At 41.3% G+C, this 18,676-nt stretch overlaps 1 protein-coding gene across 1 annotated transcript in view; it reads right to left on the bottom strand.

Annotated features, from left to right (window-relative positions):
- Window positions 1–12,044, bottom strand: part of Cd28 (CD28 molecule) — a 29,138-nt gene extending 17,094 nt beyond the window's left edge. The window contains exon 1 of the mRNA XM_060368465.1: window positions 11,923–12,044. Coding sequence (XP_060224448.1) covers window positions 11,923–11,980 — 58 coding nt within the window. The 5' untranslated portion in view covers window positions 11,981–12,044. The remainder of the gene's footprint in view (window positions 1–11,922) is intronic.
- Window positions 12,045–18,676: the final 6,632 nt, after the last annotated feature.

Here is an 18,676-nt window from a genome sequence, read left to right as displayed (position 1 = left end):
ACAATTAGGAATAGTGCTACCTCAAAATCCAGCTATATCACTCCTAGGCATATATACAAAAGATGTTCAAGTACACAACAAGGACATTTGCTCAACCATGTTCAGTCCAATTTTTAATGGGTGACTCCTTAACTAAAAAAAAAATTTAATCATGCTCAAATTTATAATTTTCTTTAGTTTTTTATATCATAAGCATCATAGTGAAATAAAATGGCCCACCAAAGCTGATAAAACTCAAGACTGAAGCACACTCTGGGATGCTAAAGAAGATATCAGAAAGATTTAGAAAGATATATAATAAACACTTAATTAGAAATTGATTTTTCTTCTAGAAATTATAATGGATTCTATTTATTCCTGTCACAACACTTGCATTACATTTGAAAAAAAAAAATGAAGCTATAGCTTCCTGATTCTGATTTTTTTTTATTCTAATTGAGCAGAATTTGTTAGTAACATGTTAAATAGGGACAAAAAAAGCATTCTATATTTGGCATATTGTACCCTGGTGTTTGTGAGCCAGTTGTGAGGGTGTCATTGGTTGCCCTGGCAGAGAATACCTGTCATCTGACCACAGATCTGATTAAGTTACTGTAACTTTCCTCTGAGCATATTTCCTCTTTGGGACTATCCTTCGACTTGTAGCCCCTTGGCTACTTGCTTCCTTTCAGACTCTACAGAGGACAGGCTCCAGGACCTGTAAGCCAAATTAAGGACTCAGCGTGGCTCAGGGAACCCTAGCTTGCAGCTCAGCTTTATTCAAATGTCAAGAAAGGAAGCACAAATGCCTACAGACTATAATACCGTTCATCATACTCTCTGAGCTACTAAAATGATAAAATGAAGTTGGTAATGACCTAGAGTGCTTTGGATGACCTCAAACACTGAAATTTGTATTAAAAAATTTTTAATACAAGTTAAAGTTTCAACATAACTATGGTCATTTTCTTTCATTTTCCATCGACTGTTCTCTTGAAATTCTCTTCATTTTTATAAGAAATACTGGTATAAGTAAACTCTTTTTTTTTAAATGTATTTGAACAGTGTGATTTACAGGCATGTATGTTGAATCCTTCAGGATTCCAACTGAAAATAGATGGCCTGTTCAGTCGCTGGCACCAGTAGGAGGACTTGTTTATAGAAGATGCACCACTGTGAGAGAGCAGCACCCAACAAGAGCAGAGGACTGCGGTGGCCTGTATCAGCACCGTTGTGCCCACCCTGAGATCTGAAGACAGGAGTCACCAGAGACAGAAGGAAACAGACATGTCACAGAGACCACTGTGAGACAGCAGGATTTCTGTTGATAAAAACAAGCCAGCCTTGTCCAAGACTGTGTGTGTGTGTTAGAGCTATCAACCATATCAAGCACATTAACTCTTATCAATGGAGTATAAGATTTTCAAACAAAACTTAAATACCACTCAACCCAAACAAAAAAATATTATAGGTGACAATGAAAACAGAAATAGAAGCCTGATGAATAAATTTGCTATGTGAGTAATTTTAGACCATTACTAGTCTAAGCCATACTCTTAACTCTGATCTATGTTCTTATACAGGCAAATACAATAATGTAGGGGCCACTTGCCTTTGTCTCTTTAAAATATTATTGTCCTACATGCAACTGTCAGAAAGTAGCTCAGAGGTCAAACAGTTGGTAGCAAAAAGTTCCCTCTTAGAAAGCATTCACTTCTAAGAGAGAAAAATGAGCAGGATAATTAATGTATACACTCTGAAAACATATTTTGATTACTCAGAAAATTGCTCTCTAATATTCTAAATTCTTCCTTGACAAAGTCACCTATTCAGCAAATAAATAATGGACTCTGATATATGTGGCTCTTTGGAGATGGAAAGGTGTAGGAGAAATCCTGGAAGGTGCACAGTTATACTCCAAACCCATGAACGGCACATGAAAGTCATTGACGTTCACAAGAAAATGGCTTTGGTCACAGACAGAATGACTCCAGAGGCTTGATAGAGAACATCCTTTAGCTGGACCATGAAGTCTACAGCAAATTGAGATAGGGTAATGTTAAGGACAAGATCTTACTGTGAGGGTTTATTAGGAAGTAGCAAGGAACCTTATTTAAGGAAGAAATAGGTAAGATGTCTGTACCAATCATGAAGGGTCTTTGACGCCAAGAAAAGCTTAGTGGATTTTACCAGGAAGGGAAACAGATTCTCTCTATGTAAGGTAAGAATGGAGTCTCCTGGGGAGAGTTAGCGTAGCAGTCAGGAAGGTATTGGTTTGTCATAAAGTAAGGAATTATTCAGAAACCAGTAAGAGACTGTTGCCATAACAGATGTGAGCTGGCAGGGCCTGAATGAAAGGGATGAGAAAAGCATGACTGCTAGACTCACAGACAGTGCCGGCTAAGAGCAAGAACAGAGGCATGACTGACAAAATTAAATAAGTTAATAAATGAAATCTGTTTGGATAAAAGAACTGGGTGGATTGTTTCAGAAATGTTAGACTTGAGGAGTGAATGAGGCCTCCTAGGGGGAAGATCAGGAAGGAAGCAGAAGGGTAGGGCTAGAGTTTAAGGAAGCTGATCAGACGCCAAAATGTACTTAGGTCACCAGTGTTGGGGTGAATGATAATTTTAAGCTGTCTGCAAAGCCGTTGCCTACTTCTGTGTAATCCTCCCCACTTCTCAGGGATACTGCTGTAGAACTGAAACTGTTTACCATACCCTCATAAGCCTGAGAACAATGTCACCTACCATTCCGAGAACAATTGTCCTCTCATTTTGTAGAGCTAGAAGGACACCATGGTAGAGCAATTTAATTAAAATGGAAGTGGTATCACACCAGATATCACTGGACCATTCAAAAAAGTTAAATTGTATTATTCTAGGATCCAAAGAGTGGGTAACCTTTATTAACTTTCAACACATATATTATGATACTAATACAATTCTCAAATCATAAAAAAACACAGTGATAAGCCTGTAATCCCAGCACTCAGGGAGACAGGCAGGTCTCTGTGAGTTTGAGTCCAGCCTGGTCTACAAAGTGAGTCCAGGACGGCCAAGGCTACAGAGAGAAACTCTGTCTTGAAAAACAAAAACAAAAACAAACAAACAAACAAAAAAAACAGTGATAAAGGAATCACTTTATTATACAAACTCACAAATGAGAACCTTACACAATAGATTAAGTTAGAGTGGCTACCTTAGCATATTGTTTTCTAAGTGTGTGTTTTCATCTAATGACCAGGGGCTTCTGAGCCATCGTTATCTGAGCTCTCATTCAAAACAGCTCCATAAAGAAGGCAGCAGAGTCTCTCTCTGATCTCCTCCATTCTCTATAAATACTGTACATTTGAAGAGTCTGCTCAGAGTTACTGTGGCATACAGACTCTTCTGGGTAGGTATGGCAGGCTGGAATTTTGGAAATAATTACTGTTTTAGACCTGAACTTTACAGTGGAAAATAGGAGTCAGCAAAGGCAATATTACAGTCTTCCCTTAGCACATTAGCATCTAAGATCCTGAACAACAGATCTAAGAGATTTCAGAGATAACTGGCTTGTAATTCTCTGCATGTGTATGTATGTATTATGTGTGTAGGCATGTATGTGTGTATGTATGAATGTATGTATGTATAAAATATGTTCCCTAACAAAAACAAAACAGGGCACAGAGAGATGCTAAGATTAACATCCCTGACTGGAAACTGGAAGCCTACCCATGACGCTGGTGTGAACCTCGTGGCCTTGTTATCTCATTCAGGAGCTGAGGTCAAGCCCAGACACACTGTGCACCTGGAGATCTGTCCCCTCTCTAATTTTCCTGTCTCTTGAGAAGACTGCCCTTCTACCCTGTTCCCTCTTCTCCCTCCTCCTTTCTTTCCTAAGAATATTTCCTTCCCCACTAGCCCCTCAAAACCGCACACATGTACTCACGATCCCTCATACTTACGTCCAGCTCTTGGCTCCCTTCACATATCAAACATGATTGAGTCACTGATTTGCACCACTTACCACATTGCTGCTTTGTACAAAAACAACATGGTAGATATTTGAGGTGACCACAGTTTCTGGTTGCCTTTCCTTGTCTCTCAATTCCCTCTTCTCTGCACTATCTGTTTTGTCCCACTCAGCTTTCTCTTAATCTTATGAAGTTTTATCTTCCTTCCCCAGAGTTCTGCCTAAACTCAGAAGTCTCACTGATCTCCCTCGTCAGCATTATTCATTTCTCTGCCTGTCTCCAGTCTCTCTAGAAACCCTTTTCCCTTTGACTTCAAGGATGCCTCAGCTCTCTGCCCTCCTCCCTCTGAAGCCTGTGTGCTCTCCAATGCTGCTTCCAGCTGCCTCACAGCCAAGGGAATTTCCCAGACTCTGTTCACTCACTCTTCCTGCTCCTTTTAACTAGCCTGCCATTCCCCTGCCTTCCTTCCGCTTCATTCCAGATAAGCATTTCTAAGTGCTTTCTTATTCGCTTCAATTGCTTCAAGAAAGCTCCAAACTCAAATTTCAACATTTTTAAATCAGTATCCAGCCCTTTGTTTTAGCCTGGTTGTACCCTACCTCCCTAGACTTCCAGGTCTGACTTCTAAAAAAAAAAAAAAAATAGGACCATATTCCTGATTTTGTTTCCTTACTAATTTCCTTCTTTCTCAGGCCACAGAACCTCAGTAAGAACAGGAACCCTGAAGGGATACACTGGATGTTTACATATTCCCAGTTGTGTGATGGCAAGCCAGTTGTACCTGCTTGGTATTTCCGTTTTCCTGTCTGTGAATGGGTATAATTATGATAATTTTTTCACAGGATTTAGGAGGAGATTGAATGTCTTAAACAGCGAGAAAAAAAATAAGTGGATGTCTATAACATAAGTGCAAACTAAATATTAGCTAGCAGTTTTCATCAACAACATTATCCAGCTCAACTCCCAACTCTTCATAAAGACTTACCATCCTACAATAATTTATTGTTGGGGGGAGGAGGTTGAGGTAAGATGTCGCACTGTAGTCAGTTACCTTGGTTTTTTGTTGTTGTTGTTTGGTTTTGTTGTTGTTTGGTTTTTTCAGAGCTGAAGCCTGAACCCAGGGTCTTGCACTTGCTAGGCAAGTGCTCTGTCACCCAGCTAAATCCCCAACCCCCACACTGTACCCAGGATGGCCTAAAATTTGCTGCCTAACCCAGACTGTCCCAAAGCTCATGGTAAGCCTCCTGCCTCTGACTACTAAGGGCTGGAATTGGGGACTACAGGAATGAGCACCACTTCCAGCTCCTACATTAATTCGGACAGTGTTCGTTTCATGCTTCTCCAATTTTGACACCTGCATGTTCATTTTCCTTTTCAATAAATGTTTGGTCAATTCCTACAGGCTTCCCATACTGTGCCTAACACCAGGTTTACCTGAGTGAATGAAACAAGAGCCTGTTCCAAGGAGCTAATAGTCTGGTGTGCAAAACAGATGTTAATCAATTCACAATAACAATTTTTGTGAACTCTGAAGAGAAAAGAAGTCCACTGATTTTGACATTTGGGGTCTCAAAGCCTCCAAGTGATAGGTAGAAGGACAGTACATGCAAAGCCATTAATGCATCACATAGCACCATGACGTAAGGGAGGGGAACGCCAACTGTCATCATGCAGCTGTTTCCAGATGTTGTATCCCATCATACAGTTTCTCAACTAAACTGACAAGTCCATGAACGCAGAGAGAGCTCAATCTTGTTTGCTGTGCACTTATGCTTCTTGTCTTCTCCTTCTGTTTCCTCAAAGCCATGGAGGATTAAAATATGAGACGTCTAATAAATATTTGTTAAAGTGAGTCATGTTCTCATAAGACCACTTCTTACAATAAAGGCAATCAGTTCTCCCAAGGAGGCAAATCTTCCCACCAAAAAAAAAAAAAAAAAAAAAAAAAAAAAATCTAGTGTGAAAGACTGTAGATCTGGAACAGCAGGAATGGAGAGAAGGAACCACAAGACTAGTCCAGCCTCGGTAGGGTCATAAAGGGTGGCTGCTGGTGTGTGGGACAGTGAAGGATGTTGGAGTTATGGCACACACACACACACACACACACACACACACAATGGGTTAGATAAATTAAGATGGGACCAGCCTCAAGGCATCCAACAATGTTAAAAAACCTGACAATGCAATCTTTCAACATCTAGTGGCCATCAACACAGCTTTCTCGTCTGCAAGTTGAGAAATACCTGTTTCTTCCCATCTCTGATCACCTGTGGTTTATAATTGTTTTCCACAATAATAAATTAGCGTGGATAGAATATTATTCATAATTGACCTAAGATTGATTGAAAAAAATCTAAGAATTTTATAAATCTCACTCTTTATCACATCCTAAAGTGTTGTTTTTTTTATTTTAGTCTCTGGCACATAGACGATAGTCAACAAATACCCGTTGAAGGAGCGGGTGAATGAGAACTCAGCTCAGCAAAGCACATGGAGGGGCTGGCACTTTAAAGAGAAGAAGCGTACTAGAACCCTGTTTGGGAGTCTCGGGAGTGTCACAGGGGAAGAAAACCTCCTCTTCCTATATGCCTTTTGTACTGACGCTCTGAGGATAGAATCTCTGTGTTTCAGGTAGGTCCCTGCTGGTCTCAAATTATGTATTAGTAGCACCCAATATCAAAGACAGTCTCTGGATCTCAGACAAGCTGCAAATACATCCAAGTGATGTTCTAACCCTTCCTCTGGGCAAAGTACCCCTAAGCAATAAAAAGCACAACCTTCTACTTGATCACCGATTTAAACTTTCCAGAATGGGGAGATATATCAGGAAAGTATTTGCTTTGCAAGCAAGAGGACCCAAGTTCAATGACCAGAACTCATGTTAAAAAGCTAGGCATGACAGCATATATCTTGTAATCCCAGTGACAGTGAGGCAGAGACAGGCACATCCCTGATGCTTACTGGCCTGCCAACGAGGCTACTTGGCAAGTTTTTGACCAATGAAAGATCCCTTTGCCCAAAACCAAAACCAAACAAACGGTGGTCAGCACCTGAGAAATGGAATCTAAGACTGCCTTCTGGCCTCCACACACAGGCACATCTGTGCACGTACACAAAACCGAACACAGAAATCCAAGATAAAAATTCACCCTGTTTGAATAAGAGAACCTGTGTCGTCGTCGTTAGAATGAGGGACATATCAATAATTCAGATGTCTGAGTGAATTAGTGAATGATGAAGGGGCATAAACGCTGTGATTATACATTATAAAGGTGGATTATGAGCCAACAAAGTGATTCAGAAGCTGTGGAAAGGATTTCACCATGAGGTAAGAGACTAATGTGAACTGTACTCCTGAATGGCACCATTAACTTGGTTACCTTGTCAACCAGCATCTGCAAGATAATGAAGACGGTGACAAAGAGATGACAGTAATCATGATGTGCAGATAAAGGAGCTCAAAGTTAAGCAAAAAACTCACCACCACCATGGGGTGTCTCTTACTCCTGAAGCACACAAATACAATTTGCATAATGACACAAAGACAGAGGTATGGTACCAATGACATTAGCACTGAGGCACTAAGGCCAAAGAGAACACTCTTTGCCAAGAAACTGGGAACTTCTTGATACCACCCAGCAAACCCCTCTTCTAGCATTCAGCGTCATCAAACTGAGTCACAAGTGATAGAATGAAAACCTACTTTGTGAATGCTTTTTTTCCCCTTAGTTCTGAATGTCCTCCCATCCCCCACTCCCAAGCCTCAGGGACTGCCACTCGCCCTGCAGCTCCCCACTAAAAGCTCTGGGTATGTCAAGCTTTTGTTGTTTTGGTCCTCAGTTTTGGTTGGTTAGCGGGGCTGATTAGGTGGTGGCGGTACTATAACCACATCATTGACCAGAGAAAGCGTCTCACATGGCTTAGAAAACCGGCGACCCCTCCAGTGAGTCACAAAAGCGGCCAGGTGTCATTTCTCCCCAAGTTTGACTAAACTCTCAACAGAAAACTTCCAAGCTCTTCGAGTAGATCTCTTAAAGAAAAAGGCAAACTGTATTTTAACCGAGATGAAAGGAGAAAGGGAATTATCCTTGGCAACCTCCTGCTGTGAAGAAATTGTCCTCTGCAGGAGTTAAGTGCCTTCTAATCTCCAGACAAGTGAACCCTGTGTCCCCACCAATGTCTGTACTAGCGAACAAAAAGAACAATGGCCTTAGATGATAAAGCACAAATGAAATCTTCTTCTGGGGTGTTGGTGGCATGATTTTTTTTTTTTCACTTTGATAAAGGTCAGTACACTGGGTACTAGAAATCACTTGAAGGAAGATAGCCACACAAGACAAATGTCAAATGGTAATCACAGGGAATCGCTTCACTCGTAAAAATAGGAAAAAAAAAAAAAGCGGGGGGGGTGGGAGCATTGAAAAGGAGAGTCCGTATCTAAGGAAGGAAGGCAATGAGCCCCACCCCCACCCCACAGAGTCCGTATCTCATGGAAGGAAGGCAATGGGAGCCCTCCCCCCAGAGCAAAAGTCTGCACGGGTCCTCTTCACAGTTACAATCACAGATTCGTTTCTTCTGATCTGTCTGCGGCAATGACTCATTCTGTTTCTTGGAATTGATCAATCGATGTTAATTTTAACAGTCCTTGCTGTTAAAGTCCTTGCTGGGTGGGTTGCCTTGAAAGGGGGGCAGGGAGGAGAGGGCTAGAAAGATAGGATATTAAGAACATGGCAGTGAACCAACTTCTTAGCAAATTCCATTCTTTGGAAGTAGCTATCAAATTTATTGTCAATTGATTTGTCAAATCAATTGACAAAACACAGGGTCTGATTTTAACAGTCAGCCAAGCTCGCCAGAGTGCCGTGGAAGCTATGCGAACGTAGCAGTCTGCTGATTACACTGCATTCTTCGCTGCTCATCTTTTTTTTATCTCACTTTCCCAAGCCCAGCCTCAGAGCGACACTTAACCGTGAGAAGTCAATTATTTCTTTCTGTGCATCTACCGCAGAGGAAATCATTTGCCAAAGACTGGGCAAAGATAAAGTTTTTAATTACTTTGCTTCATAGATATGACTTTTTATTAAATGCCAATCATATTCTGTGCCTCTCTACGGAAAAGTTCTGAGGGGAATAAATGTAGCGTTATTGGAGAAATCATTCATGTCCAAACTGGCCACTTTGACATACTTTATCTGCTAAGATTTGGAGAAAAGTGAAAAGAAATGCTCTCATGAAGAAGTAAACAGACATTTCTTGATTTTAGTCTCTACACGACACGGTCAGTTTGCTGAAAACATTGGCTAGAAAATATACATGACCAATGATATATGTTATCTACAAACTCCTACCATCAATCACAAATTATTTAGCTCTCAGAAACCTGCAGCTATGACCTGGACTCAAATTCCCAAGTCCAACAAAACCCTGTCTTTTCAGATCTTAGTAGCACCATTGTCCAATATGCGTACAAAACATACAACTTTAGCAGAGGAAGTGTCCAAGGTACGGCTTCCTAACTCTTCCGGTGTCCTGCTTCTTGAACTGAATGTCCTGCTTCTTTAGTTGAACCATAAAGAACTTTCTGCTGCATCACCCAAACCACGAGAATTGGATTAGACGTAACATCATCAAGTAAATATGTTAATCTATGCTGTGAACCAATGAGTCAAAATTATTAAATTAGTGAAAATAAAGACCTGCCTACACACACACACACACACACACACACACACACACACACATACACACGTGCGGTTCAATGCAGGTATCATGGCAGTTTCTTATATTTCTAGGACGATCAAAGACAAATGGCTTTTTTTTAAAAAAACAGCATCTCATGTAGCCCAGGTTAGCCTCATACTTGTTATGTAACCAAGGATGTCCTTGATCATTCTGATCCTCCTGCCTCCACTGGATTATAGGAGTGTGCTACCACTGCCATGCCTGGTTGATACTGTGCTGGATCAAACCCAGGAGTTCATGTTGCTAGACAAGTACTTGCCAACTGCATTACATCTCTAGCCCAAGACCAGGGAATTCCTTATGTGTAATTTCTTTGTGTGAGGCAGTAAACATGAAGAGAGAAACAAAAAGTATATGGAAAGGCTTTGCACCATTTTTCATGTGTCACACCTGTTTGCATGTTGTAATTATCTTCCTTTAAAAAAAAAAATCTTCCTTCTCAAGCTTTCTTCCTGGGAGAGGCATTTCAAAAATGTACTCTCTACCTTCACCTCATCCTACTTTATTAGTGGACACCTGGCATCAAATCCTAAGAGTTGGTAGGAAAATGAACTGTTGTCTATAAAGTAAAATGCACCTTAAGGTAAATAAAACCAATGGTCTACATGGTGGACTCTCTGACTCTTTTTAGCTATCCCCCTAGTAGAGGTTCTAAAGGGGGAAAAGTACAAAGTTTTGAGTCCAACCAAAATAGTTTCTGAAGAAAATAAATGAGTTTATGGCAGAATGTTGTCCACAGAAGACATCAGCAATGCCATTTTGTGTACAATTAGCAATGTTGAAGAACTTTCAGTCAGGGTAAGGCTTTACCCTAATAAACTAAGGTGTCCTAACTATTCCTGTAAAAGAAATTTGAGACCCCTTAAACATGAAGCACAGAAAACCTTTCAAAATAAGTTTTTAAGATTCTTTAGCTCTAAATGTATGCTGCCAGGTCCTGGGGCATGACTTACCACCAGGCCATGTCTTTTGTTCCAGCTGTACTTTTCATAAATATATAAAATTCGTCATCACCAGCACATCAAGCAACAAAAGTAAGTGGGCATCTACAGGTAACTATTCTGTTTCTGCAAATTAGGAAATGATGCTCTTTGGAGTGAGCACTCCTGGAATTTAAAAATAACACCTACCAATAATGAGGTCTGCAATGTCAAAACAAGTGAGAAGGAAAATGAAAACGCTGGCTTCACAATGCATCTTTCTGAGTGAAATGTCATAATCTACGTATATCCATGGACTCCTTTTTATCCAGTTTACAAACTGGGTGAAACCCTGTCCTATTCCAGCAGTTAAAATAGCTATCTTTTTCTGTTAGGAACTATGGTTTGTGGAGACAGGCTAGCTGGAGGAGCACTACGGTCAAGCGCACAGGCTCCTGAGTCAGACCAAGGTGCTCTGAAATCTGGGACCTGCATGGTCTGCAGGAGATATTGAACACTCTGCAGTAGACGGTCTTTGTCAGATGATCTCTCCATCTGGAAAGGGAGTGTAAGAAGATAAGCCCCTCCTGGTTGTGAAAACTGAATGCTGTTCAGAATAAGAGCTTTCTAACTAACTGATAGACATATAGCCTTCTTGCCATTGTTATTGGGGGTTTGAAGGATTTTAACCTAAGTAAACATATTCCAACGATCAGCAAAAGGAAACTTGCTAGCATCTGTACCCACTTCTGTGCCTACTGCCGGATTGTTCTTGGCACGCGCTGAATTCAGGTAGGCACAGTACCGAAATGAACACACGCTTACCGGCCAAGCACCGGTGACCTAAACCTTTCACACTGATCGTTTCATTTTATCTCACAATGAAATTGAGGCAATATTTATTAAGGGTCCTATTTTACAGAGATTTAGGTAGTTTAAACTCTCACCAAAACTCCACTAGAATCTGAGATAGGAGCCCGGGCAACCTAACCCAGAGTCTTTAGAACTTACCTAAGTTCTAAAGTTCTACTTACCACAGGTTTTCTAGGATTTAAAAAATAAAATCCTGACTATGAGATAAAAGTTCTTGAGACATTATCAACTATCCGTTAAATAAAATGATGTTTCTTCCCAAAAGACTTTTATTAAAGCACTCTATGGTGTATTATAAGAATTAGTTTCTAAATAGTCGTTTGTCGTATTAGAGCAAAACATTAAATGTGTTCAAAATTTACAGGTCACTACAGTTTTAGAATAAGCCGTGCTGATCACAAAAACACAAATAAAAAATCCTAGGGAAGAAATGAGATCAAAATTGTTTACCTGCTACTTGAACTGAGGAGAAGAAGTTGAGAGCCAAGAAGAGCAGCCCAGGTGTCATTGTCCTAATGAGGGTCAGGGCTGCCACTCCTCCTTCACAAGGCAGAGCGTGCTGTGAACTAAAGTCACACAGGCACATGATGAAGTACAGGCACATGATCAAGGGACTCCAACCACAAGGCTTCCTGACTTTCACACAGGATATTGCCTTGTTTTTTGATGACTAGACTTTTACATCTTTTAGTGACACTTTTTTTTTCTGTCACTGAAAAGAGTGTCAATCACCAGATAATGTGCTGAGAAGAGTAATTCACTGATAAGTGTCAGCGCTGGGAAAGGTGGGTGCTCAGGGTCCAGCAATGGCAAGAGCAGACAAGCAAGGCATTCTGAAGAAGAGAAAGAACCATCTCACAGAAGAGGGATTCTCACAGGGAGTGACAGACTGTCCAAAATACAAGGTTGTGTGGGGAGTTGTGAGATTTCTACGTAAGTGTTCAAATTCTACATAAACGTTTTGAAATTGATGTTTGTAATAGTCTTAAGGTAATCCTATGGAATGTATGTATAACTCACTTCTACAAACTTTGCAAAATGCTTCCAAGCACTGGCTTGGCAAGTGTCCAGGCATCTGAGGGTCTGCAAGAGTTTCCAAGGCAAAGAGGAAGTCATAAAAACACCATACTTTCTTAGGGAATCAGGAAGGCAACCAAAGTCCTCTGGCTACTTCATGTTCTCTATGTCTCTCAAAGAATCATTTAAAAAGCAGATCATTGGAAGATGCTCTATGGAGACATCCCGGGATCTCTTTATCCAGCCCTCCACCCCTCTCTTCAACTCTTGGGCCTTCCGTACATAATGCTAGCACACCACCATGGCCAAGCCCATATTCCTCTTCTGGACCTTTCCTTGACCCCTCCCCCCTTCCCCAGGTCAGCATCATACCCAATTGCTTTCCCAATATGGCTTTTATATACGCTATAAGCATCCTCGTTTGTGGTTGTGTGTATCAACTGTAGTAGCACACTAAAATTTCCTCCTTTTCTCTAACTGTGGCTTAGACCCCATTGTTCAAACTTTCTTTCCTCTGACCTCCCCAACTTTTGGTAACCACTGTTCTACTCTCATTATTTTTACACAGGGTCTTTACAAGTAACCCAGCTTAGCCTCAAACTTGTACTACTCTTGACACAACCTCTTGAATGCCAGTATATATGTGGACCACAATACCTCATTCTATTCTCTAGTTCTAGGCAATCAATGTTTTTTTTTAATCCACAAGTGTATGAAATTATGTAGTACTTGTCTTTCTGTGGCCAACTTCTCTCTCAGTGGCAGCCTACAGAATAGGAAAAGATTCTCACCAACTCCACACCTGACAGAGGGCTAATATAAAAAAAATATATATATATATAGATATACAAAGAACCCAAGAAACTAGACATCAACAAACTAAATAATCCAATTTTAAAATTGGGTACTTATAAGAAATGTTCAACGTCCTCAGCTGTCAGGGAAATGCAAATCAAATCAAAACAACTTTGAGATTCCATATTTATGGAATGGATAAGATGAAAAACACAAGTGATAATTCCTGCTGGCATGAATATGGAGCAAGGGGAACACTCCTCCATTTTTGGTGGGAGTGCAAACTTACACAGCCACTTTGGAAATCAATATGGCAGTTTCTCAGAAAACTGGGACTCTGTCTACCGTTAAGACCCAGCCATGTCACTCCTGGGCATATACTTAACGATGCTCTAACCCGGACACTTACCCAAATATGTTTGTAGCAGGTTTATTCATAATAGCAAGAAACTGGAAACAACCTAGATGTCCTTCAACCAAAGAGTGGATTTTATGTTTATTAAACGAGTATGTTTATTAAATCAGGTAACCTTAGTTAACTAACTTCTGCAGATATACAGATATCCAAAAACAAACAAACAAACAAAACCTTCTGACCCCAGTCTTAAATTCTTTTCTAAATTTCAGAAATTTTCACTTGTGAACAGAATTAGAACTTTTTTCCCTAATCAAAACCATTGTCAACCACACTGTCAACATTTCTAGAATTATTTATTCTGGGAGACTGCGGAGATTTATAAATTTGGCCATTTGATATGTTAGTAGTTACAGATGATCAAAACTAATTATTGTTGCTTTTACCCCATCACCTATGTCTGTGAAAGGAAATTGTTACTGGATTGACTTGTTTATTAAACAAGATGATACACTCGTGATAGAAATGCACCATAACTGAAAGTCTTTCTTTTGAACAAAAGACAGAGCAATATGGCACCTCCAGAACCCAGTTATCCAGGGGCGAGTAGCCCTGGACACCCCAGCATAACTGAAATTCAATAAGATGACCTAATATCTATGCTCACGAAGAGGATAACAGAGGAAACAAATAAAATGCGTAAAGACCTAGAGGATTTTTTTTAATGTGGCACATTTACACAATGGAATATTATTCAGCTGTTTAAAAAAACTGACAGCATGAAATTTCCTAGCAAATGGACGGAACTAGAAAAAAAAAATCATCCTGATTGAGGTAGCCCAGACCCAGAAAGCCAAACATAGTATGTACTCACTTATAAGTGGATATTATCTATAAAGGATATAACATGCTACAATCCACAGACCCGGAGAGGCTAAATAACAAGGAAGCCTTAAAGATCCTCCTGGGCAGAAGAAATAGAATACATTTCTAGGGTGGACTGGTGTTGGTGGAGACGGGAACAGGAAGAAGGGGGGATGGAGGGAGAGTGTACTGGGAAAGACTAGAATTTCTGGAGCAAGATAGAAACCCAATGCAATGGAAACGCCATGGGCTCTATGAGGGTGACTCTAGCAAAGTCTCCTAGTAATGGGGACACAGAGGCTGCCGCCATCCTGTCCCCAGGCAAGGCCTCAAGTGCAGGGATTAGGACAACAAAACCTCTGACCTACAGTTTGTCATGCCTGTATGATGTGCTGGGGCTGCATCCTAGCATAATGCCCAGTAGAGAGAGCAGAGAAACTTCATCCAGCAACCGATGGGAGCAGGTACAGAGTCCCACAGCCAGATGTTAGGCAGAGCTCAGGGAGTCCGGCAGAGGAGGAGGAAGGATCAGAGGAGCCAGACGGGTCAAGGGCACAATAATATGGCCCACAGAATCATCTGGTCAGGACTCCGGTCGGCTCACAGAGATCAGGGAGCCTGTACGGATCTGACCTAGGTCCTCTGTATATATGTTATGGTTGGGTAGCTTGTTTCTTGTGGGACTCCTAACATTGAGATCGGGGGCTGTCTCTGGCTCTTCTGCCTGCCTTTGGGACCCTTTCCCTGCTACTGGGTTACCTCGCTGAGCCTTGATGTGAGACTATGTGCCTGGTCTAACTGTAGCTTGTTATGCCGTACTTGGTTGATGTTCCTGAAAGGCCTGCCCTCTCCTGAGGGGAGGTTAAGGAGGTTAAGGGCGGTTAAGGAGGTTAAGGGCGGATATGGGAAAAAGGGGAAGTGGGGAGGAGAGACTGAGGGGAGGGTGGGGAGAGGAACTGCAGTCATGCTGTAATTTATGAGAAAAGAATAATAAAAAGAAAAAATTCTAAAAAAAAAGCTCTAAATTGCTGAGGCAGTCTCTTCCGTCCCCCAGTGTGCTTGACATTTATCAATGGATTGGTCCAAATGGGTTTTTTTTCTTTAGAATAATAATAATAAAATAAACAAGCTGACATTTGTTCCTTTCCCTTTCAAAAATACGTATAATACTGAGAAAAAAAAAAAAGTTCTGTGGCTTTATTACCCTGAACTCACAGGAGCTCTTCTAAAAAAGAAACTGTTTTATTTATCATTTTCACATTTGCTCTTGAGATTCAACACCACTCATGTAATCCTAAGAAGTGGAAATGAGAGAAACGAGATAAAGAATCTTGAACCCATCAGTGCACAGAGGCACCTTGAGACACGTGTGAAAATAGCATGTACCGCTATACGTGTCTATGTAAGAGTCATGCACTAGAACGACAACAATGTCTGTGCGCCACAGACTTTACCTTCCTGGTGTTCATCTGATATCCAGTCCCTGAGAAAGATGCTCCATCTCCATTTGCAGAAGAGAAAGCTGATCCCAGTGGGGATCAAGAAGACTCAGAAAACAGTGGGGCCAAGCCTAGAGTCTAGACATTTCTGACTTTCCTTGCTATCTATCGCATAACCAAATCACGATGCTATACTGACTCTCTAAGTGCTAGCTTTCTCTGATTATCAAATATTTCTTCAGGACAATGAAGAAAAGTAATAATTTATAACATCCTTCAGCTGACAGCTAACACCAGTCATTCAGGTAGGGGAGGATGGTCCTAATGGCACTTGAAGACGTCATCAAAATGTATCAGTATTGCACTGAAATAACCTCAGCCTACACAATCTTTAAAAATAAAGCTAGTGGTGAAATAAACCACCTTAATCAATCAACTAATGTGTCCAAATTCCAAGCACAGCCTTTTCTGCACAATGTGTCTGTCTGAGTGAGCCATATTCACTCGTCCAAGTTCAGAGTAAACAGGACCTCTTCAGTCATGCCTTCTCCAACCAACACACACACACTCATGCACGAGGCACACACGCACACCTCATCTCCCCGCTATAACCTCTATCACGCTACTACAGCGCCATGTGACCCCGCAAAGCACTGGCAGCTGGCTACATGTTGTTACGTGTCTAATGCCTCTCCAGCACCATGTAAGGATGAGGACAGACCGCACATCTCACCTGCATCCCTATGTCTAGCACTCAGCGGATGCTCACCAAGACACCGAGTGAAGGAATAAGAGGCACGAAACACCTCACGGCACTCCCTCCACCTTCCAGCCAATATGGCGGCAATTGTGGACATCCCCGACTGGTAACTCTGAGCAGGGAAGTCTTTACCCCGACTGCATTCTCAAACGCAAGACACTAAGACACTGTGCAAAACACACCTTATCTCTAGCTACGACCACTGCATAGGATTCCTGTCTGGTCCTCTACCCTGTGATGGGCTTCAGAACAGTAGGAGTCTCAAAGACCCGCTTCCTTCATAGATCATTTGTCCTGCAGTCAAGCCACTCAGCAGCTCCTCCCCTCAATCTCCTGGACCCTCTGCGCCTCCCTTATGGTTTTGGGAAAATGGAATATGTTTCCTCCATAGGACATTGACTCAAGTCTTGGTTTGCCAATATAGATTGAGAAGAGGAAAGACACTGAGCGTTGAGAATTCTGCTAGCTAAAAGCACAGGATTTGAAGCCTCAGTGGACTAGGGAACTACAGCCTCAATTTTTCGTATATAAAACAGAAATAAAAATATCTCTCTCGGTATGTTGCTTATATTTCGCACAGTATGTAAATCTCCTCCACCCTTAGGGTAGATACAGATTTCATCTCCATTTCCCACTGCTTGTAGGGGTGAACAAGTGTTTGTTGGATCAATCAGAACAGATCATTGAATGCATGTGTAGTCTATGGAGATCCATCCACTTTTCTCTCCAGGCAGGTTCCTCCAGAACTGTGCTTTGGAAATTAGCATTGTGTTTCTTCTTGCTGGACTCTCTTGCAGTCTGAGCACATACAAAGTAGCACTGAAAGCTTCCAAGAGTGATGGTTGTCAAGCTACAAGTTATCAATGAGAAGACCGGTGGCTAGCTAAGCACAGAACAAGCCAAGCAGCCTGCCAGTTGGAAACTTGCTATTCATTTTCCTTTCGAATTCTCCCCACAGCTCCCTCTTACAGAGGTTTGAACACTCCCAGAATGGTTGTAAGAAAATAATGAAACAGATTTCGCCTTTGAGCTTTATAGTATTATGCCAGCTACTAGTATTTTTTAAAGGATTTCTTGAAAACAGTAGACAATGATGAAGTTAAGAAAGTCACACATATTATCACAAACCAGCAAAACCAACATCTTACAAAGAAAGTTATGCTAAACCCAGAAAAAAATGAAAACTAAGAAAAGGCTGTCGCACTGATCATCTAATCCCACAGAGGAAGCAAGTATTAAAAAAAAAAAAGCTTTTGCAAGACCAACTTACAAGATTTTATCAAGAATTACATGAAACGATACTGTATTTTTTTTTCCTTAGAGCAATTACCTAAAGGACTTTGACCACTTAGCAGGTAGGCTTATCACTCTGAGTTATAAAAGCCATAGCTAAAATTTATCAGAGGCTCCCAGCTGCGTTTCAGCCCATTTAATCCCCACTAGAACCCCAGGAGGTCAGGACCATCATTATCTCCATTTTATGGTTAAGGAAACAAAAGCTCAGAGTGGTTAGGTCATGTGCCCACAATGCGTCTCTAAGCAGCTGTCTTGGTTTGTTTAAATGTGGCTCTAGAGCAGTGGTTCTCAACCTTCCTAACGCTGTGACCCTTTAATACAGTTCCTCACGTGTGGTGACCCCCAACCACAAAATTATTTTGTTGCTACTTCATATCTGTAATTTTGCCACTGTTATGAATCCTCAGGTAAATATCTGATATCCAGGATATCTGATGTGTCACCCCCAAGGGGGTCATGACCTCTAGGTTAAGAACCTCTGGTGGAGAGCCTTCTTCAGTCAGGAAGGTGTGGTTCCCAGCCTCCCATGCTGAGCTGGTGCTCACAGAGACCCCACCAACAGAGGAAGCAAAGCCCTACAGCCTTGATATCATCTGACAGGAAGTTATCCTGACCAGACAAAGACTCACATACCATCAGCAAGATGGATAGATCATGAGCCCAGACATGGGGCTCTAG

Source organism: Meriones unguiculatus, chromosome 15 (genome assembly GCF_030254825.1).
Source record: "Meriones unguiculatus strain TT.TT164.6M chromosome 15, Bangor_MerUng_6.1, whole genome shotgun sequence".
In the NCBI taxonomy this organism is placed as follows: domain Eukaryota; kingdom Metazoa; phylum Chordata; class Mammalia; order Rodentia; family Muridae; genus Meriones; species Meriones unguiculatus.
Note: the sequence above shows the minus strand (reverse complement) of the source record. Positions and strands in the feature narration are given on the sequence as shown.